General features: G+C 44.8%; 1 protein-coding gene and 1 pseudogene across 1 annotated transcript; both read right to left on the bottom strand.

Moving 5' to 3' along the window:
- Positions 1 to 25,445, bottom strand: LOC136578555 (zinc finger protein 585A-like; annotated as a pseudogene).
- Positions 2,335 to 8,414, bottom strand: LOC136578549 (oocyte zinc finger protein XlCOF29-like). Its single transcript, XM_066578687.1, has 3 exons — positions 8,334 to 8,414; positions 5,261 to 5,423; positions 2,335 to 2,580 (listed from the first exon to the last, which is right to left on the bottom strand). Exons 2-3 carry the CDS (start codon positions 5,336 to 5,338, stop codon positions 2,371 to 2,373), a joined length of 288 nt encoding a protein of 95 aa, XP_066434784.1. The 5' UTR covers positions 5,339 to 5,423; positions 8,334 to 8,414; the 3' UTR covers positions 2,335 to 2,370.
- Positions 25,446 to 27,355: the final 1,910 nt, after the last annotated feature.

Below are 27,355 nucleotides of genomic sequence, written 5' to 3'. Positions count from 1 at the left end.
AATTTTATTTTTGTTAAAGAGAATTTTCCAAGCAATCATATTTGAACAAAAAGAGGCACAATTCCATAACGAGGTATACAGTTCAAAATTTGCATATACGTGACCTTTCATGTTTAACATGACTTGATTTATCTGCAAAGCACTTCCCACAAAATGAACATGAATACGGCTTCTCCCCTGTGTGAACTCTCTCATGTACAACAAGATTTGGTTTAATTTTAAAGCATTTTCCACAGTATGAACATGAATACGGCCTCTCTCCTGTGTGAATTCTTTTATGTTTAATAAGATCTGATTTATTTGTAAAACGTTTCCCACATTCTGAACATGCAAATGGCCTCTCTCCTGTGTGAATTCGCTCATGTATAATAAGATTAGATTTGGTTTTAAAATATTTTCCACATTCTGAACAGAAAAATGACTTCTCTCCTGTGTGAGTTCTCTCATGTTTACCATGACCTGATTTATCTGCAAAGCACTTCCCACAAAATGAACATGAATATGGCTTCTCCCCTGTGTGAACTCTCTCATGTACAACAAGTCTTGCCTTAGCTGTAAAGCATTTTCCACATTCTGAACATGAATACGGCTTTTCTGCTGTGTGAATTCTTTCGTGTTTAATAAGATCTGATTTATTTGTAAAACATTTCCCACATTCTGAACATGCAAATGGCCGCTCTCCTGTGTGAATTCGTTTATGTATAACAAGATTAGGTTTGGTTTTAAAACGTTTTCCACATTCTGAACATGAATACAGCTTCTCTCCTGTGTGCCGTCTTTCATGTATAACAAGATTAGATTTTTTAGTAAAACATTTTCCACAATCAGAGGATGAATATGGATTCACCCCTGTGTGAATTCCCTCATGTGTACCAAGATTTGATTTATTTGCAAAGTATTTTTCACAATCTGAAGAATTCAGCCCCTCTCCTGTATGAATTCTCTTATGTGTAATAAGATTTGCATTACATTTAAAGCATTTTCCACAAAGTAAACAAGAAAACGGTTTCTCTCCTGTGTGAGTTTTTTCATGTTGAATAAGGGCTAATTTCCAGTTAAAACATTTCCCACATTCTGAACAGGTATATTGCTTTTCTCCTGTATAACATCTCCGTAGACCTGAGCTTTCTGCAAATTGTCTTACAGCTTCACCACATTGAAAATTTTCATCCCCTTCCTGACCCGCACTTGCGGTAACAATCTGTGATCGGTCAGCAGAAGGTTCCCCATGATTAGGGATATTAGATGACAGACCTGTACTGTGAAGTCCTGGATGTACATTAAGGGTAATGAGGTTTTCTCCTGAAGAGTGCTGTGGGATATCTTCATCTTCTACTTTATAACTTAATGATAACATGACGTTTCCCTCAGAGTTCTTACTGGGATTTTCTGTAAGGATTAAAAATGGATTTTGTAGTTCAATAGGTGGTGGGCACAGCTCACCTCCTCGCCCTCCATGCACAGGTCACAGAGCATTTCCACAATAGACCAGCTGCACATTGGCAGTTTTGCATTGCGGAATCCGAGTGGGTGTACACATCCGGATTCCGCAGCAAATACCGCCCATTGCATGCTATTGCAAAGAGTTTTTTCCTCTACATGAGTGGAAATCAATTGGGATTTTCCGCTCGCAGAGGAAAAAAAAAAAATCGCAGCATGCTCTTTTTCTTTGCGAATTCCAAACGGACAGCTTCCATTGAAGTCAATTAAAGCCGTCCGACCCGCAGCCCTTCTGCAATGACATTGCGGAAAGGTCGCAGATTCTGTGTCATTGCCTAGCAACGACGTGGGAAAAGCAGAGATTTAAAAAAAAACAAAAAAAAAAAAAACTGTACTGCGCATGGCTGAAGGCTCGCCGTGCGGACAATCCGCAGTACAGAAAGAAGAAAAGAATTGGAGGTATGCACGCATGGCGGCTTGGCACAGGGTCGGATTCCATTGCAGGCTCATGCGGAATCAGACCCAGTTGTGTGCAGCCGACCTTACTCTTATGTTAAAGCCAATGAGTATCCACCTGTCCATTGTATCTGTGATCCAAGAGGCACCTAACTGTCACTCAGAGAACATGACCGCCCCAATAGTCGTATACAGAAAATAGAATTTTAAAAAATCTACAATCAGCAAATAAAAACAGATTAGAAGAAAAAATGTCTGTCTGAAATTTCAAAATGTTCATTTTTATTGCAACTGTATGAATATTTCTTACCTTGTGATGTAAGAGGCCGGTGGTCCTCCATCCTGACCTTCTCGTACAGATCCTGGTGTCCTCCTATATACTCCCACTCCTCCATGGAGAAATAGACAGCCACATCCTGACACCTTATGGGAACCTGACAACACAATATCCAGTCATCACCCAGACCCCTCCTGTTACTGTATAATGTCCCCCATCCCCCGCAGCATCACCTCTCCTGTCAGCAGCTCCATCATCTTGTTGGTGAGCTCTAGGATCTTCTGCTCATGTATCGGGGAGGGAGGCTCTGTGATGGGGAAATGTCTCCTGCTCCAGCCTCCTGACTCCTGGAGATGGATGATGGGAGTCACACCGTCCCCCGATGTCTTCTTCACTATTGTGTAATCCTGTGTATGGGGAGACATTTAGAAATATCATCATGTACACAATAATAAGTGACGTCACATCCCCCTTTCTGGAGGATTACAATCTGCCCCCCGTCCACCCAAACTGCCCTCATTACACTGCAAACTAGGAAATACCACTGCTAACCTCACATTGTGGAAGAACTCCATCACCACATCATGAAAGGTTACTCCAGATCATTCTGGAGACCTCATCTACCTAATTATGTCCGCTTTGTAGAGCAGATGTAGCGAAGCAGCAGCTACCTCCTCCAACTCATCTTATTGACAGGAACTGAGGCGGTGAAGGGTGTGCCTGCCTTTTAAGAGATCTTGGAGGTCCCTGTTTCCTGTCTTGATGGAACAGTCTCACACTGGTGCTGTCATGGACTTAAAGGAAAATAAAGTTTTTTTAAACTTCCTTTTTCTCATATTAATAATAAAAAATAGATAAATAAAAACATATTTGCTATTGCCACATCCATAAAAGTCTGATCTATCAAAGTAACACATTATTTATCCTGCATGGTGAACGTCGTGAGTACAAAAATAAACAATGTCAGAATTGCATGCAGTCTTCAAGAAAAAAAAATAATAAAAGGCGATTAAAAAGAAATAAAACTCCAAAATGGTACTAACAGACATCTGAACAAAAAAGAAGCCCTTGCACAACTATATTGACGGGAAAAAAAAGAAGATGGCAGCAAAAAATAGTATGATTTTATTTATTTATTACCCCCCAGCAAGCTGGGTACTCATTTTATCAACCTTGGAAGGATGGAAGGCTGAGTCGGTTACCTGAGCCATGCAAAGGTTGAATTCGCAACCTTCATGGGTCATGAATGAGAGCTTAGGACTGCATTCTGCTGCCTTAACACTCTGTGCCACACGTGGCCCCTACCCTACAGCAAAAGTAAAGCTTATTCTAATTGTACTGACCCACAGAATAATGTTATCAGTTCATTATTGCGGCAATGTGTATGCCAAGATTGCAGGAATCTGAAGGATATCGGCTTCTGTAAAAGGGCCACAAGATCCTCCGTAATCCGATCCTCTCAGTCCTGTCTCCAAGACTTTTCCAGAGCTGCATAAGTTCTCTAGAATGCTCTACCTCAGACAATTAGGTTTTTACCAATACTCATGAGTTTTAAATGTCCCTTAAAATCTCTTTATGGAGGCCTATCACATTCCCTAATCTCTTCTCCATTCTTGTTCAGAACTTGATCACTGTAGCACCCTCACCCCATACACCCTAATGTACCTCATATCTGTATATGCCCAGATAGCAGCTATTGAGCGGCTCACACAGCTTTATAAATACTCCCCTATTTATATAACAAAAATGGCCAGACCCTTGTATAGAATAAGGATTGCTACCCTTGTGTCACCCCTATTTCCTCATAAATTCGAGGCTCTTGTGAGCAGGGTGTTCACCCATTTTTCCCGAGATAAGCAGCCCCTTCACCCCTATTTTATCATAGACTGTAAGCTCATGATATTCTTGAACTTGTTTATTAGTTTAATACTGTATGTAATGTTTGATTTTAGCTGTACGTTTCCTCTGATCTGTAAAGTGCTGTAGAATATGCTGGCGCTATATAAAATTATTATTTAGAAACTTGCCTATATCTCAATATAGAGATCTCAAGGAGGAATATAAAGCAGCGTCTACTTCTGTGATGGAAGAGTCAGAAACCTGCTGCTGTCAAGCTGATTAACAATTTGTATGGCACAAGTCCATCCAGTTCAGCCTATTCTCCTGCAGAATTGATCCAGAGGAAGGCAAAAACTTTATTGAGGAAGAAACTAATTTTCCACAACTAAATAAAAAATTCCTTCCTGCTTACAAATATGATAACAAAAATAAATCCCAAGTTCCATGTTTCAAAATCTAAAAAGTTATATGACTTCAATTAAAAAAGGCATCCAAAAACCCTAGTGAAGTCTTAGTGAATTTACAATTGTTTCAACAACATCATCCCCAAGCAGAGAGTTCCATAGTCTTACTGCTCTTACAGTAAAGAACCCACTTCTATGTTGAGTAGAAACCTTCTTTCCTCTAGACATAGATGATGCTCCATTATCCTCCTGTTCACGGCCCACTCCTCTTGTTCCTGTCTAAACCATACTCTGGCCCTGATCCTCTTGCTTCCAGCCCTCTCCTCCCCTCCAGTCTACACTCCAGCCTCTGTTCCTTTTCCCCGCCCCTCTCCTCATCCTCTTCCTCTCCAGACTACACTCCAACCTCTGATCCTTTTGTTCCTGGCCCTCTCCTCCTCTCTTCAGACTATACTCCAGCCTCTGATCCTCTTGTTCCCAGCCCTCTCCTCCTCCTTCCCTGCAGTGTATACTTCAGCCTCTGATCCTCTTGTTCCCGGCCCTCTCCTCCTCCTCCCTTCCACACTACACTCCGGCCTCTAATCCTCTTGTTCGTGGTCCTCTGCTCCTGGTTACAACCTGCCTACTTATCATTCTCATTACTCCTATAACATTACTATCGGCACATTGGTTACATGATACATAACTGACCATATTGGTGGTCGATGTTCACTTTTTCTGTTGGTCTCTTGGGAGCTCTTATACAGGACACTAGACTCTTCCTATTACTCCCCATTATGGATTTCCCTTCCCGATGACTTGGTAAATACTACAATAAAGATGATAGAAATGTAGAAGCGTTCACCTCTCCGGTCAGCAGGCAGAGGATCTCCAAGGTGAAGTCTAATATTCTTCTGGTGATCTCCTTCCTGTCCTCGGCCATCCTTGGTGGTCATTCAGGAGAAGGAGCGGATTGGAGGAGAAGATGAGAAAACGGGATGAACTGGAGGTTGTAGAACTGCAGGAACCTTTATGAAGAAAGGAGCAGCTGTAAATCCTACAGGGACATCATCATGTGTGATATACAGAACCTCACTTATGGAGCATCCAGAGAAAAGCTTCTCAGAGCCGTCACCAGATTGACTAGAGGGGATCCCAACATCGACAGTTGTATCCACAGGACAGGGGAATCCATGAGACATCTAGGAGATTACACAGCATACTCTCACTCCTCCTTCGGCTCCAGCATTCACAGGACTTGGAGTGACAGAGTCGGGGATGAAGTAGGAGTATGCTATGTAATATTGCATGCAGCATGGGGGGTAAGTCCTGTAAAAGTATGTTTCATCAAGCTACTGTAAGCTCTGAAAGCGGCTAGATCTTTGGATCCACATAGGGGGTTTTATATTAATTAAAGGGGCCACAGAGGGGATCCTATTACTAACTGGACCACAGAGGGGTCACTATTACTAACTGGACCACAGAGGGGTCACTATTACTAACTCAGACCACAGAGGGGTCACTATTACTAACTGGACCACAGAGGGGTTACTATTACTAATTGGACCACAGAGGGATAACTATTACTAACTGGACCATAGAGGGGTCACTATTACTAACTGAGACCACAGAGGGGTCACTATTACTAACTGGACCACAGAGGGGTCACTATTACTAACTTAGACCACAGAGGGGTCACTATTACTAACTCAGACCACAGAGGGGTCACTATTACTAACTGAGACCACAGAGGGGTCACTATTACTAACTGAGACCACAGAGGGGTCACTATTACTAACTGAGACCACAGAGGGGTCACTATTACTAACTGAGACCACAGAGGGGTCACTATTACTAACTGAGACCACAGAGGGGTCACTATTACTAACTTAGACCACAGAGGGGTCACTATTACTAACTTAGACCACAGAGGGGTCAATATTACTAACTGGACCACAGAGGGGGTCACTATTACTAACTCAGACCACAGAGGGGTCACTATTACTAACTGGACCACAGATGGGTCACTATTACTAACTGGACCACAGAGGGGTCACTATTACTAACTGGACCACAGAGGGGTCACTATCACTAACTGGACCACAGAGGGGTCACTATCACTAACTGGACCACAGAGGGGTCGCTATTACTAACTGAGACCACAGAGGGGTCTCTATTACTAACTGAGACCACAGAGGGGTCACTATTACTAACTGAGACCACAGAGGGGTCACTATTACTAACTGGACCACAGAGGGTTCACTATTTCTAACTAGACCACAGAGGGGTCACTATTACTAACTGGACCATAGAGGGGTCACTATTACTAACTGAGACCACAGAGGAGTCACTATTACTGAGATCATAGAGGGATCGCTATTACTAATTGAGACCACAGAGGAGTCACTATTACTAACTGAGACCACAGAGGGGTCACTATTACTAACTGAGACCACAAAGGGGTCACTATTACTAACTGAGACCACAGAGGAGTCACTATTACTAACTGGACCACAGAGGAGTCACTATCACTGAGATCACAGAGGGGGTGCTATTACTGAGATCACAGAGGGGTCACTATTACTAGCTGAGACCACAGAATGGTCACTACTACTAACTGAGACCACAGAATGGTCACTACTACTAACTGAGACCATAGAGGGATCGCTATTACTAATTGAGACCACAGAGGGGTCACTATTACTAACTGAGACCACAAAGGGGTCACTATTACTAACTGAGACCACAAAGGGGTCACTATTACTAACTGGACCACAGAGGAGTCACTATCACTGAGATCACAGAGGGGGTGCTATTACTAATTGAGACCAGAACACAGGAAATATTTTTTAGTGGTACAGCAGCCAATGCACTTTTTCATAGTGGGGCTAAAACATGCAGAAGCGTGTCCTGGCTGGAAGAAATCTCAGTGGTGGTCTGGCCCCTGAAAGAACAACTCTGAACGCAGATGACATCATCTGTGATCACTAGAGGTAACTGCACTGTAATCACTATCACTGTATGCATATTGTATTCGAGTACTTTATATGGCAGCTATAAACAGCCTTTGATGCGTGACTAAAACTGACCGCATAAAGAATATAGTTCCTGGTTGAGGCTCTGTATTTCTGAGCTTGGTTCTGACCATGTGTTTATGTTATGAGCTCCACTCTGATATTGTTTTTATGTACTGAGCTTGATTCTGGCGCTGTATTTATTTTAGATAAACAAGTTAATAACTTCTTTATTTTTACATTGACATAGGTGTGCGGAGGCTCGTTTTTTGCAGGACGTCGGGTAGTTTTTATTGGTACCATTTTTGCGAACATATGACATTTTGATCGCTTTTTTTATACCTTTTTTTCTTCGAGACAGGGTGACCAAAAAAGTGCAATTCTGACATTGTGTATTTTTTTATTTTGACAACATTCACCATGCAGGATATATTATGCGTTACTTTCATAGCTCAGAATTCAACGGATGCAGCGATACTAAATATGCTTTTTGATTTTTTTCTATTTTGATGTTTTTATCATAAATATAGGTTTTTTAAAATCTTTTATTAAACTTTCATTTTTATTTTAAATAAATTAAATGAAACAGTTTTTAATTCAATTTTTTACATTTTTTGGGGGATTGTTTGATCGCTCCTGCGGTATAATGTACCGCCATAGGAATAATTGTACCGTAATTTGTCAGGCATGGCTTCATGGGCAATCTGCAATGGCAGCCTTGGGAGCCTTCAAAAGACCCCCAGCTGCCATGGCAACCGAATGGCACTCTATGATCTCATCGGAAGAGGGTGGTTTAGGAACAGGAAGACAGCTGACACCCACATTGTATGGAGCGGGACCAACCCCCAATTCTGCTCCATACAAACTCCGGCAAACGGTATCACAGCGTCACTACAAGCACAGGAACACGTGATGGAAGTTTACCTTACAGCTGGGAGAATGGCTGATAACAGCGAGAACACCAGGGACTACCAGCAGGACCTGACCTGCAGCTGGAAGGACTTGGGATGACGTCACCACCATGTGATCAGTCATGAGGAGGCGGAGCTCCGCTGTGGTATTGTTGTGGCTGAAGGACCTGTGTTGTTGATGATGATCATGTGATATGAGGGGGCGGAGCTCCTACATGGTTAACCCCTTAGTGACCCCCTTCACATCCTGGGTGTCGGGGCTTAAATTCTACATGGCCGTGAAAACACATTGGCCATGTATATAAAGCTGCAGGGTTGGGGAGCGTGACATCTCCCTGCTGGTCATGTGATTGCCGTTATCCAATGGTATAAACAGGTAGCGATCTACCTTATTCTGATCAGTACCTTTAATGCCTACGTAATTTACAAGAAGCCCCGGGAACGCTCGCCTTCATGCAGTTCCAGGAGCAGCTTGTTGAGCGTCTTCTGTGTGAGACCCCCGCAGCAAGCTTACGGAGACTCACAGAGCGCCACTTTACACCGCTTCCCTGCCGCTGAGGTCAAGAAATACCCCCCAAAAATGACGGGCTTGCAGCAAGCATGGGAGCAGGAGGGATGCCCGGTTTTATTGCCCCATGTGCCCATCCCAACCAGCCCCCGTAATTACCTCTGTCTTCGGACATACCACCCAGTTTACATTATTCCTTTTATCTAAGTTTTAGGGAACGTCAAAAGGTGTGTTGGAGGGGGGGGGGGGGGTTATTTTTAGGGAGTCAATTTTAAAAATGCTACGCTAAAACACTCATCTAGGAGGCCCCAATTGAAATGAATGGAGGCTTATTTCAGCGTTTTTAGCGGTGTTGGCACTATAAAAAATGGCCTGTGTGAGAGAGGCCTTAGGCCTCATGTCCACGGGGAAAATCAGGCCCGCTAGGGATTCTCCATGGAGAATCTGCAGCGGGTCCCTCCTGCCCCGCGGACATGAGGGCTGAAAATAAGAATTACTCAACTCTACGCACGCTCCGGATCTTCCCTTCTTCGCGCCTGATCTTCTCTCCGTCGCGGCCGGATCTTCTTTCTTCGGCCCGGCGGATGTGCTTGGCACGCCGGCGCGTGCCGCGTGCTTCCGCCGGCCACATCCACCGGGCCGAAGAAAGAAGATCCGGCCGCGAAGAAGGGAAGACCCGTACCGTCCAGAGCAGGTAAGTTAAATTCAGGTGCGGGCCTCCAGCGGATACGGACGGCTTCCATAGGCTTTAATAGAAGCCTGCGGGAGCCGTCCCCGTGGGAGACCCGCACCAAATGGAGCATGGTCCAGATTTTTCCTGCACGCGGGACCCGCGCCTGCAGGGAATAAATGACATCCGCAGCTATTTAACTACCTGCGGGTGCCTAATGCATCCCTATGGGGCGCGGATCCGCGTGCAGGAAAAACGCTGTGGATTGTAATTCCTAATTTGCCCGTGGATATGAGGCCTTAGGGTGCAGTAACCGTCAGAGGTCCACCAATGGTAGCCTTACCAAGGCTCTTTGCACTCCACTTATCACCTAACAGCAAACCAACAATTGTCCTAAGGACGTATCCATGAATGGATCACACACCAGGTTAAAGTCTCCTCCCAAGATAATGCCTGATCCCTCAGCAAATTTTTCAGGTTTTTGGAGAATTCCGGACCCAAATGAGCCTCGCTTCTGGTGGGGGAGTAAAGGTTAGCGATTGTATATATAGATCGTGACATTGCAATTCTTAGCAAAATGTATCTACCTTCAGAATCAACTTGGGGGGTTGGGTTAAATGATTTATGCAATTTATGCATTTATGGAGACCCCACCAGTCTTGTGACTCAGATGGGGGGCATCATAGCAGCGAAAAAATGTGTTTCTTGAACATGACTGTCATTGCTTTCTTTTTTACGAGGCCTGTATAAGATTTGGCTCAGGTTTTCCAGTTTATTGAGGCCCCTAGTGTTGTATATGCAAAATGTCATCGACAGGGAATGAGCCTTAAGATGTGTAAGCCCCCCCCCCCAAGAGGACACTAAATACAAAGGTACATATGAGAGAAAGGGGTGTGGTGGGAAGAAGGCAAGGAAAAAAGTAGAGAAGAGAAAGCAAGAGGCAAATAATAAACCGTAATAACTAAGTGAACAGTGAGTTACAGAAATGTAATCTCGTTTCAAATCAAGTGAATGACTCCTGTCATTACACTAATCCATGTTGTAAACCCTATGCGGAGAGAAGGAAATCGGGCGAAGAAACGCGCTCGCCAACGTGCATTTTTACGCCAAAGTGAAGTATTTTTCTGGCAAAAACGCCTAGCAGCACTTCCGTGAAGTAGCGATCCTCCAGCGCATTAGAGATTCGACATGTCTTTCCCATTGTTTTTAATGAGAAACCTCACATCACACGGCATGCAATGTCTTTTACTCTCCCATTGAAAACAATGGCTGATGCGTTCTGAAATACGCAAAACGATAGGACATGCCACACGCCATCGCTCATGTATATGACTCCATTCAAAAGAGTGTGATTCATATTCGTGCAAGATTTATGAGTCTCACAACGCAGAAATCTTGTGTGAGCTTCTCAGCCATATAGAACCGGCCTTATGCTTTAGAAAAAAAACAAACAATGACAGAATTTGTTTTTTTTTCTCTTTGCCATACAAAAAAATTTTAAAAAGTTTTACAATACATTATATGTGCCCATATATGGTACCAATTAAAAACTACAGTTTGCCACGTAAAAAACAAGTCACATCGCTGGAAAAATCGAAAAATTATGGCTTTTGAAAAGTGGAGTTAAAATTCCCCCAAAAATCGTTGGGTCTTTAAAATAAGACCATTAAGTGGTTAAAAAACCCTCAATGGGGCGTGGCTTGGCTGATGGCAGTGTAGGACCCATTTCCACAGTGTTCCTGCTAACCCTGGCAATCTATAGCCTTATTAGGCATCATTGTGGCACCAAGATGGAAGGTCTGAGGTTGCCTTTGACACAGAGAGCAACAGAGGAGGAGGACTCTGGATCCATCGCTCATGTCTTTGGAGCTGGTCCCAGACAGAGCAGCCAGATCCTGGCATCTACGGTGGCTGCCTACAGTGCTCAACGTGCAGCACAACAGAAGGAGATCACTGCCACAACATCTTCAGGACTGAGAGGAGGGAGTGAGGAGTCACCACCAGCCGATACCTCTGGGCACCCCCCCTTCCCCGATGGAGGCAGGCAAGAGCCTACTGGGACCTCGATACCCCCTGGGGCAGGCACTGGGGTCATCACACTCAGCCCAGCGGAAGATGTCGGCAGGGATAGACACAACAGAGCAGCGGTGAGGCTCGGGTGCTAAATCAGCCAACATTGCGGAGTCTTTCCTTCCTATAGCTGAAAGCATCCGGAGCCAGCTTAGCTTCTCACACTCTAGAGCACTTCCATCCCCGCAGATCCAGAAGTGGGCTCCCTCATCCACTAATCCATCTCCACTACACACCTCAGCAGAGGGGCACACAACTAATCCCTCATTTTCTCGAGCAGAAGTTGAGTGGGATTGAAAAGCACACCTTAAAGCCATTCCTACTAAGGTGGAACTGAAGGTTTCTTTACACACCTGGCATCTTCACAGAAACAAGCTATGGCGTCTATACGGAGAGAGATACGATGCATAGGCCATCATATAACAGAGGCGGAAGAGGTGCAAGATCAGATATATACATATTAATTATCACCATGCCATATTGAACAAACATGCTAACCAAATTTCTGATATCCTAACACGCCTGGATGACATTGAAAATCGCCATGGTAGTAATAACATCCATATGAGAGGTCTACCTGAGGAGGTGGAGCCTAATTTGTAGAATCCACTTCTTCAAGGAGAAAGAGGACTTACTGAGAAAGCTTAAAGAAAGGGGCCTATTGAGAGACATTACTCTCACAATTTTCCCTGATCTTGCTAGGAGGACCTTATTACTTCGTAGAGCTTTACATCCCACTTATCTTGACCTTAAAGGAGCGGGAGATCCAATTCCACTGGGGCTTTCACTTTCAACTTACAGCGGAGATCTACCCAAATTTTTGACCACTTTTGAACTGCCCATGATTAATCTACCTGGTTGGCAGAGACCATCAGGCCCTTCCTCCCTGACGCCTAGGGAGAGGTGGCAACCCATTAGGTCAGAGCTCGAAAGAAACATCAAGGGAAATACCCCCTTGTCTACCTGAAATATAGAGGCTGAGGCACAGGCACACTCGCTTTGCCTCTGATGTGCCCTAAGGTCACTCTCACGGGCACTGCTTTTTGCGGTGTTTGAAATGTCGTGCCAAACGCTATAAACGTCTCCATAGATTCCAATAGGGTTTCTCAGATGACCGTTAGAAATGCCGCAATTTTCGAATGCTGTCTGCTCTATTTTAGTACACGTCAGCGTGTTTTAACACACCTCATCGCCTATTGTAATGATGGGGTGAATTTAAAAAACGCCGTCGAAAGCATTTTAAAAGGCCGCATTTCAAATGCGATGTTTTAACAGACGCCTATGTGAGAGCAGCCTAACCGAGAACGCTTTTCCTAATGCTGCTCTCGGGCCTTGGGATGCTGTGCTCCACTTGTTCCTTCATGTTTCTCACTTTCAATATGGTCTCCCGTAACCACATAATAATTTCTGTTTAACTAGCCTATGTAGAAATTACTTTACTATTGCTGGGGTTGGTACGGAGTAAAGAATCTGGCATCGGCTTCATTATTCTCACATAGGGAACGTAACACAATGTTACTGTGACTCAAGTCAAATCTTAGTTTATACATGGACTACCTCTATAACTTCATGGTTGGAAATTCCTTCTTTTTTTGGTTGGCTCCCTTCCGTCATCCCCCCTCCCCTTAATCTCTCTACTGCTTTTTCCTTTCCTTTCTCCTCTGTTTTTGACTACCTCAGTCCCTTGCTCTGTGATGTGGCCTGCCCATCTTATACTCCACTAGCTAATTAAAATATAATGGCGTCTTTGATGTTTTGCTCTTATAACACCAGAGGCCTTAACAAACCAGAAAAACGGTATCAAATTCTCTACAGATTCCCAAAAAAAGAGAATTATGATAGCTATGTTTCAGGAGACTCATTTTGTAGCCACTGGAACGCCTTGCTGTTGTAATAAATATTATACAACATGGAATCCCGCTCCGCATCCCAAACACAAGGCTGGCGGAGTTTCTATAGCATTCCATAAATCATTAAACGATAAGTCTGTCTTAAAATTATGGCTGCTGGTTTTCCCTATACAATTGCTAATTTCTATTTCCCCAACCAGGAACAGGTTTCTTTTCGGACCAGGGCTCTCCAGAGGTTGGCTGATTTTGCAGAAGGATCTGATTTTCTCCTCGGGGGCGATTTTAACTTGACATTTGATCCAAGTTTAGATACTTCCACAGGCAGATCGTCTGTATGTAGATATGTGACTTGTAGACTGAAGAAATCCTTGGCGAGTTTAAAACTAATTGATCAATGGAGTATTCTTCATCCCAACACTAAAGATTACAGCTTCCACTCCCTTTAACCCTTTGCAATCCAATTTTGGATTCAGGGTTTCCTAGGGGGCTTTCTCTTTCTGCCATTACACAATGGCGCCATCTGTTGGCTAGAGTCAGTACTGTGGTCCCCGACAACAGAGCGGCCAGTAATCTACAGTAAGAATACCCTGAGGGACGTCTTCGGACATCGGAGCTGTACATCCTTCAATCAGAATGTCTTTAGATGTCAGACAGTGGATTGGAAAGGGTTAATACAAGTCATATAGTGGAATAGACCACCTTTTGATCTCACATCGATTATAAGATCTAATAATTATTAGACAATAACTCTAGGTGTTCTATGGACATTTTTCTATGGTCCGACCATGCGCCTGTATATAGATCCCTGGGATGTTGGACACAAAATACCAAGAGCCCCAATTGGCATCTCAACGATAATTTACTAAATGATGCTCTAGGTATTTCAGATATTAAAAGTATTATTACCAATTATTTAAAGGATCACCAATCAGATCCTACTACAGCTCCTTTGCAATGGAAAGCGCTGAAGTGTGTTCATAGGGGGATATTTATTTTCCATGGCACAAGGTTGAAGAAAGCTAGCTCCCTTAGATTCTCCCAACTTATACAAACTCTGAATACTAAGGGTGGGTACACATGGGACGGAATTGTCGCGGGATTTCCGCTGGCAACCTTAAACCCGAGATTAAGCAGCAAAATAGACAAGATTTGCAAAAATCTCGTCCATACGCTGCGGACAGTCCGTTGTGGCTAAACTGCTCTGAAACTGACATGCTGCGCGGAATTCAAAGCCACAGCTTGTCAATTTTATCGCCATTTCCACTGCCGGCTCTCTCCTCTTTATGGGAAGAGACGGCCGCAGCGAAACAAGCCACTTTCAAAACCCGCAGGACTTCAGCTGTGGTAATCTCACTGAATTTCTGTGCGGTCCTGCTGCAGACATTCCGCGAGATTTCTGTGGGATTTACATCCTGTGTGAGCCCAGCCTTTAGGAGAAGCCAATAAATCACTCAGATGTCATTATAGCAGAATTATCGGGCCTCGGACATGAGATCTTATCAATTCTCAACCAGAAAACATTATGCTTTAGGGATAAGATGCAGGCAAAATATTAAGAAAACAGGGATAGATGTGGAAAATTGCTGGTAAGGGCCTTTCACCTTTACTCATCTCCATCCCACAGCTTCGCCATTAACTCCTCCGTAAGGGGTAGAGTATACTCTCCCCAGGGAATCTTAGAAGAGTATATTATATAACATACCCTCGCCAACTACTGTCCTCGAGAGTCACCAACTAAATGACACTGACAAATTAACGCTGACTTAATTCCCCTCGATCACTTCCCATGAGGCACCAGCACTTGATCAAAAATTTGACACAGACGAACCTAAACACGTCTTACAAACTCTAAAGACTGGGTAAAGTCCCAGACCTAATGGTTTCACCCCCAGGTTCTATAAAATGTTTGGAAAACTGCTCTCAGACCCCATATTAAAAGCATTTAACGCAGTATCTTTTGGTTACGCTTTCCTCCCATAAGCCCTACAAGCTCACCTAATTGTTATTCCCAAACTCGGAAAATACTCCTCCCTTTTTAGTAACTGAAGACCAAACTCTCTAATAAATAATGATATAAAGCGGTTTTCCAAAATGGTACCTCTGCGACTGAGCCCATATATTCCACACCTTCTACATGGGGAACAGGTTGGTTTTGTCCTGAAACAAAACCATTAAAACCCTATCATTAATTACAAAAACCCGTTCATATGACGTGTACGGTAGCGGCAGGGGCGTAACTATAGAGGGTGCAGGGGATGCGGTTGCACCCGGGCCCAGGAGCCTTAGGGGGCCGTAAGGCCTCTCTTCTCCATATAGGGAGCCCAGTACTATGACTAAAGCATTATAGTTGGGGAATCTGTAACAGGTTTTGCATTGGGGCCCAAAAGCTTCAAGTTATGTCTCCGTGCAGTATGGTTTAGGTATGGGTACGGGTACAGATACAGATAGAGGGGGGTCCCAGCTCACGTTTTGCATCAGGGCCCCTGAGCCTTTAGTTACGCCCCTGGGTAGCGGTGATACTACTGATTTCTGGTACAATCACTTTACATTTATTCTGCTAATATTTGAAACCTACTAGTTGAAATTAATAAGTAGCAGTCCCTTAACGTGTCGAGTGTAGATGGAATATCCTCCTATATAATAGTTCCTAGTGCTACAGAGAGCTGCTATATTCATACCTAGTAAAGGCAACACAAGAAAGAGAAGGAAATGGCAGATCAGTGAACTTTATTGCAAATTCATTTTCTTATTTTTTTCTGCTCCATCATATATCTTTATGCTGTATGAACAAAGATCACATATTGATACAAGCACATACCATAAAGTTTCCATGAAGTGTTCTTAGTTTTTTCTCTCTGGCACTCTGGATTCTCCTGCAGTGCGGATGGGCTTATAAATATGAAATAAGAAGCAGCTAATAAAAAAAAGACTCTTCTATTCTTCCTTATATCCACAATACTTTTCCTTCATGAATCCCGCTCATAGTTCACCTCAGGTAAATAGAATTTTGGTGTTTGATAGATCCCCGCTAATTTCACCCCCCAAAAAATCACTGTTTAAAGTGAACTTGATAGGTTCATTTATTTTATTTTCTCTTAAAAGAATTCCCCACATTCCAAAAAAGCTGTTTTCTTCTCAATGTCAATTCTATAAGTTGCAAAATTAGATGTCCATTTAAAACATTTTCTACAAATAGAGCATCCAAAGTGCTTCTTTCCTGTGTGAATTCTCTAATGTTTAACAAGATCTGATTTATCAATACAGCATTACCCACAAAATGATCGTGAATACAGCTTCTCTTCTGCGTGAATTCTCTTATGTTTAACTAGATTTGATTTACTTATAAAACATTTCTCACATTCTGAACATGTAAATGGCTTCTCCCCTGTGTGAATCCTCTCATGTATGACAAGATTTGCTTTACCTTTAAAGCATCTGCCACATTCTGAACATGAATATGGCCTCTCTCCCGTGTGAGTTCTCTCATGTTTAACGAGATCTGATTTATTTGTAAAACATTTCCCACATTCTGAACATGCATAAGGCTTTACTCCTGTATGAATTCTCTCATGAATAACAAGAATTGCTTTAGTTTTAAAGCATTTCCCACATTCTGAACATGAATACGGTTTCTCCCCTGTGTGAGCTCTCTCATGTATAACAAGGCTTGATTTATCTGTAAAGCATTTTCCACATTCTGTACATGAAAAAGGTTTCTCTCCTGTGTGAATTTTTTTGTGTTTTACAAGATTTGATTTACTTATAAAACATTTCCCACAGGCTAAGCAATGAAATGGCTTTTCTCCTGTGTGACTTCTTTCATGTTTTACAAGTTCAGATTTTTTAGTAAAACATTTCCAACATTTTGAACATGAATTGAGCCTCTCTCCTGTGTGAATTCTCTCATGTGTAACAAGACTTGATTTAAATGTAAAACATTTCCCACACAGTAAACATGAAAATGGCTTTTCTCCTGTGTGAATTATTACATGCTGATTAAGGCCTGATTTACAGGTAAAGCATTTCCCACATTCTGAACATGAATACGGTTTCACTCCTGTGTGACTTCTCTCATGTATAACAAGATTAGATTTTTTGTTAAAACATTTCCCACAATTAGAACATGAAAACGATTTCTCGCCTGTGTGACATCTCTCATGCCTGTCAAGCTGAGATTTATTTATAAAGCATTTCCCACATTCAGAACATGAATATGGTTTTTCTTCTGTGGGACTACTTCTTTGTGCACAAAAAACTGAGCTTTTTAAAAATGTATTTTCCCATTCACCACAATGAAACCTTTCCCCCCCTTCCTGACCCGCACTTGTGGTAACAACCTGCGATCGGTCAGCAGAAGGTTCCTCGTAAATAGGGGGATTATATGATAGATCTGTACTGTGAAGTCCTGGATGTACATTAAGGGTAAGGAGGTTTTCTCCTGATGAGTGCTGCTGGATATCTTCATCTTCTACTTTATAACTTACTGATAACATGACGTTCCCCTCAGAGTTCTTACTGGGATTTTCTGTAAGAATTAAAAATAGATTTGTAGTTTGAAAAAAACAATTACAAAAGAGATTTACAATATTCCTATTAGTCAGGAAACACATGCAGTTTTTTGTGCATTTTATTTTTTAATAAAAAAACTGAAAAGGAACCAGAAGGAAAGAGAAGTCCTTCTTTTATATTTCCCCATTTCTTTTTAACCTATTCATAGCTCAGCTCGTAAATTGCCTAAAAAACCGCCGTAAAACTGTATGTGTGATTCTTGTTTTATAAAGCTTTGTATAACACTAAGGCCGGCTTCACACGGCCGTGAAGGGCTCCGCGGCGGAGCCCGTCACGGCGCCCCCCCCCAGAGACCCCAATACTTACCTCCGGATCCGGTGTCCTACGTCCTGCATGATGCTTCGGCGCGCATGCGCAATAGAGCACGTGACGAGCCGGCCACGTCATATGACACGCCCACAGCGTCATATGACGCGGCTGGCGGTAGACGGGAAAGCGGTTTCACGCTATCTTCCGCTGTGCTACAGCGGAAGATAGCGTGACGTACGGCTTCCATTGACTGCAATGGAAGCCGTCCGTGCGTACACCCGCGGCAAATAGAGCATGCTGCGGGTGAGGATGGGTGATTTTACGGTGCGGAATTCCGCACCGTAAGCATTGGGCTATTAGGTTCAATAGAACCTAATAGCTGCGGGCAACGCAGCGGATTTCCGTCTGTGGGAAGGAGCCCTAAGGATGACTTCTTGATGCACATTAAGCTGCGGCATTGCTCAAGTATATATGAGGTACCATATTTTTTAGACTAAGATGCAGCTGATTATAAGACACACAACACGTCTTTAGATAACAGAAAACAATGATTTGGGAATCTCATCTAACAATATTTTATTCACAATAGAAGACATCAGAAGTTGAAAATGAGACATTTTTCTATTTCATTTAATAAATGACCTCCTTTAGAAATTGATGGCAACACCACATCTCCAAAAAGTTGAGACAGTGTTAACAAAAGGCTGGAAAAGTAAGAGCAGGGAATTTCTATGTGCATTCAGCAATCCCTCGGGTCTTGCGCTATACATAACACTATTAAGATGGAGCCTCATCTTAGAAACCACCAAGTTTACTTTCTCCATTCATTATTACATACCTGCGGTAACACCTACTGGAATCTCCTCCTTCACGCCTCTCATACACGGGTGATCGTCCATCATCCGCTCTTCTTCTACCTTCACTTTAATAGCAGTCAGATCTTCTCCCTGATTTATCATATGTAATAATTCAGTACAATACAGCAGACTGGAGGAAAATCTAAGTTTGCCAGAAGAGACCCCCAAAACCTATGACTGCAGGACCCCCTATATAGGCTCAGTGTCATCTACCTGATGGTCCTCTGGGACATCGGAATCTTCCTCTGGACAGTTCTGGGAATACAGCGGATGGGGACATCTCTCCGGGGGATTTCTCCTAGTGGCTCCATCTGTGATATTGGGATCTTCCTCTGGACAGTCCTGGGAATACAGCGGACGGGGACATCTCTCTGGGGGATTTCTCCTAGTGGCTCCATCTGTGAAGACACAAGCACACAGTGATGACTACATGAGCTCCTGTATATCTATACAGTAGTTCAACAGTACAATCAGTCCAACAATGAAATATGAAATCATTAGGCAAATATAGTGATCTAATATGATGTGACAAGAACCTACACTGAGGAGCTTTTAAATTACACGTCATTGCACACATGTGCTGTGTGTCACGTTGTGCTCCTGGGACCTGTGGTTCTGTTGGGTTTCCAGGAGCACACTGCTGTAGGTGGGGTGGATTTAGCTGGCTGATGGTGTGGAGTTCTCCAGCCAGTCAATCACCACCGGTCTGCTGCATATAAATACCAGCCCATGTTACTAGAATGTGCTGTTCATTTACACCTTTTGGTATTTTCTTCAATTCCTCTCAGAACTCTGGTGTTTGGTGTCATGCATGTTCTGCTGTGGTGTTGCTTGCTTGCATGAGGTTTGGGGTGGGATTCCCTCTTTGCTGGTGTGAACCTGTACTGAGTGTATTTCCCTTGTCTGTTTGTGTGTATTTCCCTTGTCTGTTTGTGTGTGCGAACAGTGTCCTGTTCCGCATATATATTGTATTCCATCTATGGTGAGCCAGGACCCTAGGGTCCATTGTGGGGCCGTACCTATTGGCACGATCACCCCGCTTATAGGCAGGACTCCTTAGGTTAGGTTGTCTTGTTAGAGTACAGACTCACAAGACAACGAGGACCCTTGTCATGGGCTCATGATCTTACGTACTTTGGCCAAAGTACTAACTAATGCCTCGTACTTTAGCTGTTCTATCTGCTTATGCATGTTAGTATTATTGTTAAGTGTTTTGGCATTTGGTTTATCTGCCATAGCATTACAGTACAGTTTGTTGTAGTTATCTGGTGTTTATGTTGTTGCATACGCACTGTCTCTCTCCCTGTGTGAACACAACCTACTGATCATCCTGGGCGTGGTGCATCTTCCGTTCTAGGTGAACGTGATAAAATTACTCAGCCATATAAGGTATGTCTCTTCTTACCTTGTGATGTAATTGGCCGGTGACCCTCCATCATGACGTCCTCATACAGATCCTGGTGTCCTCCTATATACTCCCACTCCTCCATGGAGAAATAGACAGCCACATCCTGACACCTTATAGGAACCTGACAACACAATATCCAGTCATCACCCAGACCCCTCCTGTTACTGTATAATGTCCCCCATCCCCCGCAGCATCACCTCTCCTGTCAGCAGCTCTATCATCTTGTTGGTGAGCTCTAGGATCTTCTGCTCATGTATCGGGGAGGGAGGCTCTGTGATGGGGAAATGACTCCTGCTCCATCCTCCTGACTCCTGGAGATGGATGATGGGAGTCACACCGTCCTCCGATGTCTTCTTCACTATTGTGTAATCCTGTGTATGGAGAGACACTGAGAAATATCATCATGTACACTATAATACGTAACGTCACATCCCCCTTTCTAGAGGATTACAATCTTCCCCCGTGCACCCAAACTGCCCTCATTACACTGCAAACCAGGAAATACCACTGCTACCCTCACATTATGGAAGAACTCCATGACCACTTCCTCCTGAAGACCTAATAGCCTTAATGATATATTCTTCCTACTATCTTGTCTTCATTGATAAAACTCTCAAACCACTACACCAATGACTCCACTTTCTGCCAATCCCCGAGACTACACGCCGGCCTCTGATCCTCTTGTTCCCAACCCTCTCCTCCTCCTCCCCTCCCTCCAAGCCCTGATCCTCTTGCCCCCGACCCTCCCCTCCTCCTCCTTCCTTCCAGATTACACTCCGGCCTCTGATTCTCATGCTCCCAGCCGTCTCCTCCTCCTCCCCTCCAGACTACACTCTGGACTCTGATCCTCTTATTCCCAGTTCTCTCCTCCTCCTCCTCCCCTCCAGACTACACTCTGGACTCTGATCCTCTTGTTCCCAGCTGTCTCCTTCTCCTCCCCTCCAGACTACACTCTGGCCTCTGATCCTCTTGTTCCTGGCCTTCTACTCCTCCCCTCCAGACTACACTGCAGCCTCTCATCCTATCCTATTGTTCCCGCCCCTCTCCTCCTCCCCTCCAGACTAAACTCCGGCCTCTGATCCTCTTGTTCCTGGCCCTCCCCTCCTCCTCACTACACTCCAGCCCCTGATTCTCTTGTTCCCAGCCCTCTCCCCCTCCCCACCAGACTACACCCCGGCCTCTGATCCTCTTGTTCCCGGCCCTCTCCTCCTCCCCACCAGACTACACCCCGGCCTCTGATCCTCTTGTTCCCGGCCCTCTCCTTCCCTCCAGACTACACTGCAGCCTCTGATCCTCTTGTTTCTGGTCCTCTCCACCCTGTTACAATGTGCCTACTTACCATTCTCATTACTCCTATAACATTACTATCGGTGCATTGGTTACATGATACATAACTGACCATATTGGTGGTCGATCTTCATGTTTTCTGCTGGTCTCTTGGCCTCTCTTATACAGGACACTGGACTCTTCCTATTACTCCCCATTATGGATTTCCCTTCCCGATGACTTGGTAAATACTACAATAAAGATGATGTAAATGTAGAAGCGCTCACCTCTCCGGTCAGCAGGTAGAGGATCTCCAAGGTGAAGTCTAATATTCTTCTGGTGATGTCCTTCCTGTCCTCGGCCATCCTTGGTGGGTCATTCAAGAGAGGGAACGGATTGGAGGAGAAAACGGGATGAACTGGAGGTTGTAGAATAAAAAAAAAGGAAAATTAAATCATGTTTTTTGTATAGTGCCAACTTATTCCGCAGCGCTTTCAAGTAATTTATTTATTACCCCCCAACTTTTTTTTTTCACACATAGTACATGCGCAACCGCCCCCCCCCCCCCCCAAAAAAACAAACCCCATAGGTGTAAGTTGCCCAATAGAAATCAATGGGCTATAGCACCGCATATTACATGTGCGCAGTACTGGGCGACATCCGCCAGTGTGATTGTGCCCTTACAAGAGAGGTACTGCGTGCATGCGGCCCATTGATTTCTTTTGGGCCCCTCACTGCCATGTTTTGTTTCTCACGTTAATAAAAACGCAGCATGTCCTATTTTGGTCCGTAATGCACACCAATATAGGCTATGGGGATTTAACCCCTTAGGGACATGGTAGATTTTGTCTACAAGGATACAACGATTTGGGGGGATTTTCATCCCCACTTTTCAAAAGCCATAACTTTATCTGTCCATTGGCATTGCCACACAAAGCCCGAGTCCCCATATGGCCAGCGGTAGCTTTTAGAAATACCATTTTTGGGTACATACAATGTATTGTAAAACGTTTCTGCTGGCTGGTACAATACCACAATTAGTATTTTCTTTTTAGGTTTTTTCACTTTTGCACAATAAAACCCCTTTTTTATTAATATTTTTCATACATCGCTGTATTCAAAGTCCAATAACCTTTTTATTTTCCATGGACGGCGCTCTGTGAGGGCTTGATTTTTGCGTGACGAGCTGTAGTTTTTATTGGTACCATTTTGGGGTACATACGGCTTTTTTGATCATTTTTCGGCTGGATTCACATGACAGTATATATGGCCATTTGAATCCAATGCACTTATTCAGTGCGCTGCTCCTGGCCCGCCTCCTCCCCCTGCGGAGAGGTATGGCGTATATCGGCCGGGCGTGAAAACCCAACCGATATACCGACGTCTGAATAAGCCCTTAATGTGTTTTTTTGAGAGGCAAAAAATAACCAAAATAAGCATCTTGCCTGTTTTTTAGGGTTTTACATGTTTTGCAGCACAAATATTACACTAATACAATGCGGGTGTTAGTTTAGCATTTTGGCCAAAATGCAGAGGCTGACAGGCCGACGTCATCAATATTTCCTTTATGCAGTTTGCGATAGACTTCTGGGGGAACCCAAGATGTCAGCCCGTGTGGCCCACTGTTGAGATATGGGGCAGCCCACTGCTATGTCAGTGTGAGTTGTAATCCTGTATTGGGGGACGCACCCATCTATTGGCTGGCTTCCGTGGTATCGTTCACATTGTGGATTTGGTTGTCTGCAGTCCCTCCTCCCCAATCTGGGCTGGGTCGAGTGGGTGGCTGCATATAAATCTGCAGTGGACAGTTTATCTCCTCTGGTTTATAGTCTGACTTGCTGCATATTGTTATGGTCTACAGAGATTGTGCCGACCCTACGGAGATTGTGCCGACCCTACGGCCATTGTGCCGACCCTACGGAGATTGTGCCGACCCTACGGAGATTGTGCCAACCCTACGGAGATTGTGCCGACCCTACGGCCATTGTGCCGACCCTACGGCCATTGTGCCGACCCTACGGAGATTGTGCCGACCCTACGGCTATTGTGCCGACCCTACGGAGATTGTGCCGACCCTACGGAGATTATGCCGACCCTACGGCCATTGTGCCGACCCTACGGGGATTGTGCCGACCCTACGGAGATTGTGCCGACCCTACGGAAATTGTGCCGACCCTACGGCCATTGTGCCGACCCTGCGGCCATTGTGCCGACCCTACGGAGATTGTGCCGACCCTACGGAGATTGTGCCGCCCCTACGGCCATTGTGCCGACCCTACGGCCATTGTGCCGACCCTACTGCCATTGTGCCGACCCTACGGCCATTGAGCCTGCTTAGCTGCGATCGTGCCTGCTCTGCACCTTATCAGGTATTGCATTTTTGGCTCTTTTCCAGTGAAATATGTTTTTATGTTCCCACTCACCTCTGTGATCTTAAACAGGGAAAATGGCGCACGTTTGTTTGTTTTTTGTACGCTATTTTTTATGTTTCTATAGGACATTTAATCATAAAGAAAAATCTGATTGCTATAATAATGCATTGCACTACTTCTGTACTGCAGTGCATTAAGACCTCCTGCACACGGGCAGAAATACTGCGGCGGGATTTCCTGCTGAATTTCCGCCCGTGCCCGCTGTCATAGGATTGCATTAGATAATACAATCCTATGCAGACGGCCGCGATTTGTCCGCGTGAAAACCTGCGCGAAAAACAAATCGCAGCATGTTCTATTTCTGTGCGGGTCTCGCAGAGGCCCGCACAGAAACGTCACTAGGGACGGGACAGCTCCGCTCCGCGCATGTGCCGGCTGGGCGGCAGCCGCCACGTAGCAGAGCTTCGGAGACACAGGAGCAGCTGAACCGCACTGGTCCCTGCAGGGGCATAGGTTGGATCCCCCTGTCTGCAGGAGGCCCAACACTCACAACAGCATCCGGTTGCCATGCCAGCCCGTTGGCCCTCCGTGATTACATTGCAAGGTGCTAATGACGTTGCAGAGGGAGCGCCCTCCTTCTGTGAACCCTTTACATGCCACAATATAGATTGATCGCTATATGTAAGGCGTTAAAAGCGGGGATCGATGTTCTTATTGATTTCCGTTGTTGTAGCGGTAGGTTGGCCATCAGTCACAGCTGGCTCTGGCATGGCGCTGGTTCACCTCTGGGATGCAAAACCTACGTCCTGTAGCGTTAAGGGGTCACCATATACAGTAGATACACGTAGATGCGGACACATATGTCTGTGTGAGCCCTCAGCTGATCGTATCGCTCCGCGTGCGCCATTGTGATAAATGTGTCCCAATCTGCGCTTCCTCTCATCGTACCCCAATACTGACCCCCAATGCAGGAGATGTGAGCGGCGGGGAGGAACCTCCACATGTAACATGTATGACCCGAGCAGACAGTATCACAGCGTCACTACAAGCACAGAAACGTGATGGAAGCTTACCTTACAGCTGGGAGAATGGCTGATAACAGAGAGAACACCAGGGACTACTAGCAGGTCCTGATCTGCAGCTGGAAGGACCTGTGTGACGTCATCAGCATGTGAGGAGTGATGGAGGCGGAAGCAGCTCCTTGTAACCCTTCAGGGCGGTGGAGATGTTTGAAGCCCCCAGCAGCAGGGAGCTTAAGGGTTAACAAATGCAACCATTCCACCGCCAGGAGGGGCATTCACAGGGCGAGTTTCACCGCCAAGCTCCGTCCAATAGCGATGCAGACAGGAGTCACATGTGTAAATAATACATGGATTTCAATATGCTTATTCACATGGGCAAATTTTCGCAAAGATGCTGCGAGATTGAAGGATCGGCGCGTCCTGTATTTAGGCGATTCCTCGTAACGTACATTATTTCCTATAAGATCTTTAAAAAAAATTGCGCGCCCTGAGATTTGCATGGAAATGTGATGTGATTTTTACCATTGAGATCTATTGGAGGCACTTGCGATCTTTTCGCGTGGATCGGCGGCGAGGCGATGCGCTTTTTCTATCGGCACGCATCGTGTTCGCATCCGGAATCGTACGGTTACAATACCCCGCCCGAGTTAATACGGCCCGCGTCAGGCTTCACATGGGTGACAACGCATTTATGCACACATTTGCGGGATGAGCGTTACGTTTTTGCGTGTGGTCAAGCGTGTTTGGGCAGTTTCACGCAATCATATGCGAAAACCGCTCGCCCCAATGCGATGTCTTTGAACAAGGTTGATTAGGGTAATTTGCGCACGCAAAACGCGCTCATGAGAGCGAACCTGATGACATCAAGGGGTTCTATCAGGCCGGTTTTACACGGGTAATAAAATCGTGCGATGCGCGAGCGCGTAAAAACGCCGATTTATGACACCCGTGCTTTTGAATGGTTTCCTCCACGTTTGTGATGTTTCTCACTCATGCGATATTGCCAGGCATGTCTTATCTTTCTGCGTTTTGCTCTTTTATCGCTCCTTATGGCGCCTCCGTTTTATCGCATCGTGACGCACGAACCTGCAATTTTTGTGCGATGCGTTTTTAAAATTAGAAAGCCCCACTGCCTTTTCTTGCGAGAAAAAGCCTCGCCGCCACTCCGACACCTCATGCGCAGAATCGTGATATGGCCGTGATTTTCTCGCAGCGATATCGCAATTCTCTGTGCGAAACAAGTCGCTGTTTAGCGCAAACAAATACTTGCGCAAACACGGTCGTGTGAAGACGCCACTTTGCTGTATTTTTTGCAAGACCTGTTGTGCGTATTTGTGAGCGCAAAAAAAAAACGCAAGCGCGCCCAATAATTTAAATTGACAATTACGTTACATTAGTTTTTATATGTGCCAAGGTTTTGCGCAATGCGAATGAAAACAGAGGATGAACAAAATGCGTGCGCCAAATAAACTCATGTGAGCAAACCAATTAAAATGGATTCCTTTCATTGCGTCTTCCATGCGTTTGTGCGAATAAGCCCCACAGATAACCTCACATGGGATACTTATCGCCGTTTCTATATGAATGGGGTACCCTCACATGGCGCGCACCGAGCATGCGGTGCGATACTGGTGCTGGCACACTGAAGACGATGGCGATGTGCGCCCCCGCCCCCCCAAGATGGGACGCGATTTATTTCCCGAATCGCGGTGTGATGAGGAAAAATAAATAAATTTTAAAAATCGCCCGTGTGTATGGCGCCATTCAAAAAAAAGGATTCATATTCGTGCGAAACACAAATATCGTGTGATTTTCTCAGCCTGTGGGCGGCTACAGGCTTATGTCCACGGGCGTATACGGAAAGCGTTGCTGGTCTCCCGCGCCATTTTACACATACAGGGTTTTTTCGATGTCACAGCAGAGCCCGCGTATGGGCTGAACATGCACTGTGTACGTCTGGGAAGCTGGCGTCACGGACGTGCGCAATGTGATATTTTTTTTTCAAATTCCCTGCGGATGCGGTTCAGAACGCTGCCCTCTGGCAATGCCTGCGTAGGGTCAGCGTTTCGATGTGGAGCCAAAAGAATGGCGCAGGACGCCGCTGCGTACCAATATAAAGGCTAATTAGTCTTATTAGTTCAAGATGAGTTATTTTTCCGCGGCGCTCCCCATAGACGTCTAGGGGGCCTTAGGT

Source organism: Eleutherodactylus coqui, chromosome 9 (genome assembly GCF_035609145.1).
Source record: "Eleutherodactylus coqui strain aEleCoq1 chromosome 9, aEleCoq1.hap1, whole genome shotgun sequence".
Lineage (NCBI taxonomy): Eukaryota > Metazoa > Chordata > Amphibia > Anura > Eleutherodactylidae > Eleutherodactylus > Eleutherodactylus coqui.
Note: the sequence above shows the minus strand (reverse complement) of the source record. Positions and strands in the feature narration are given on the sequence as shown.

Bases quoted from the DNA above. Each gene is read 5' to 3' on its own strand.
- LOC136578549 (XM_066578687.1), bottom strand. From the start codon at position 5,338: ATGGCCGAGGACAGGAAGGAGATCACCAGAAGAATATTAGACTTCACC. The intron at 2,581-5,260 runs GTGAACGCTTCT...CCCCATACACAG, and splicing joins TCTGCCTGCTGACCGGAGAG to GATTACACAATAGTGAAGAA.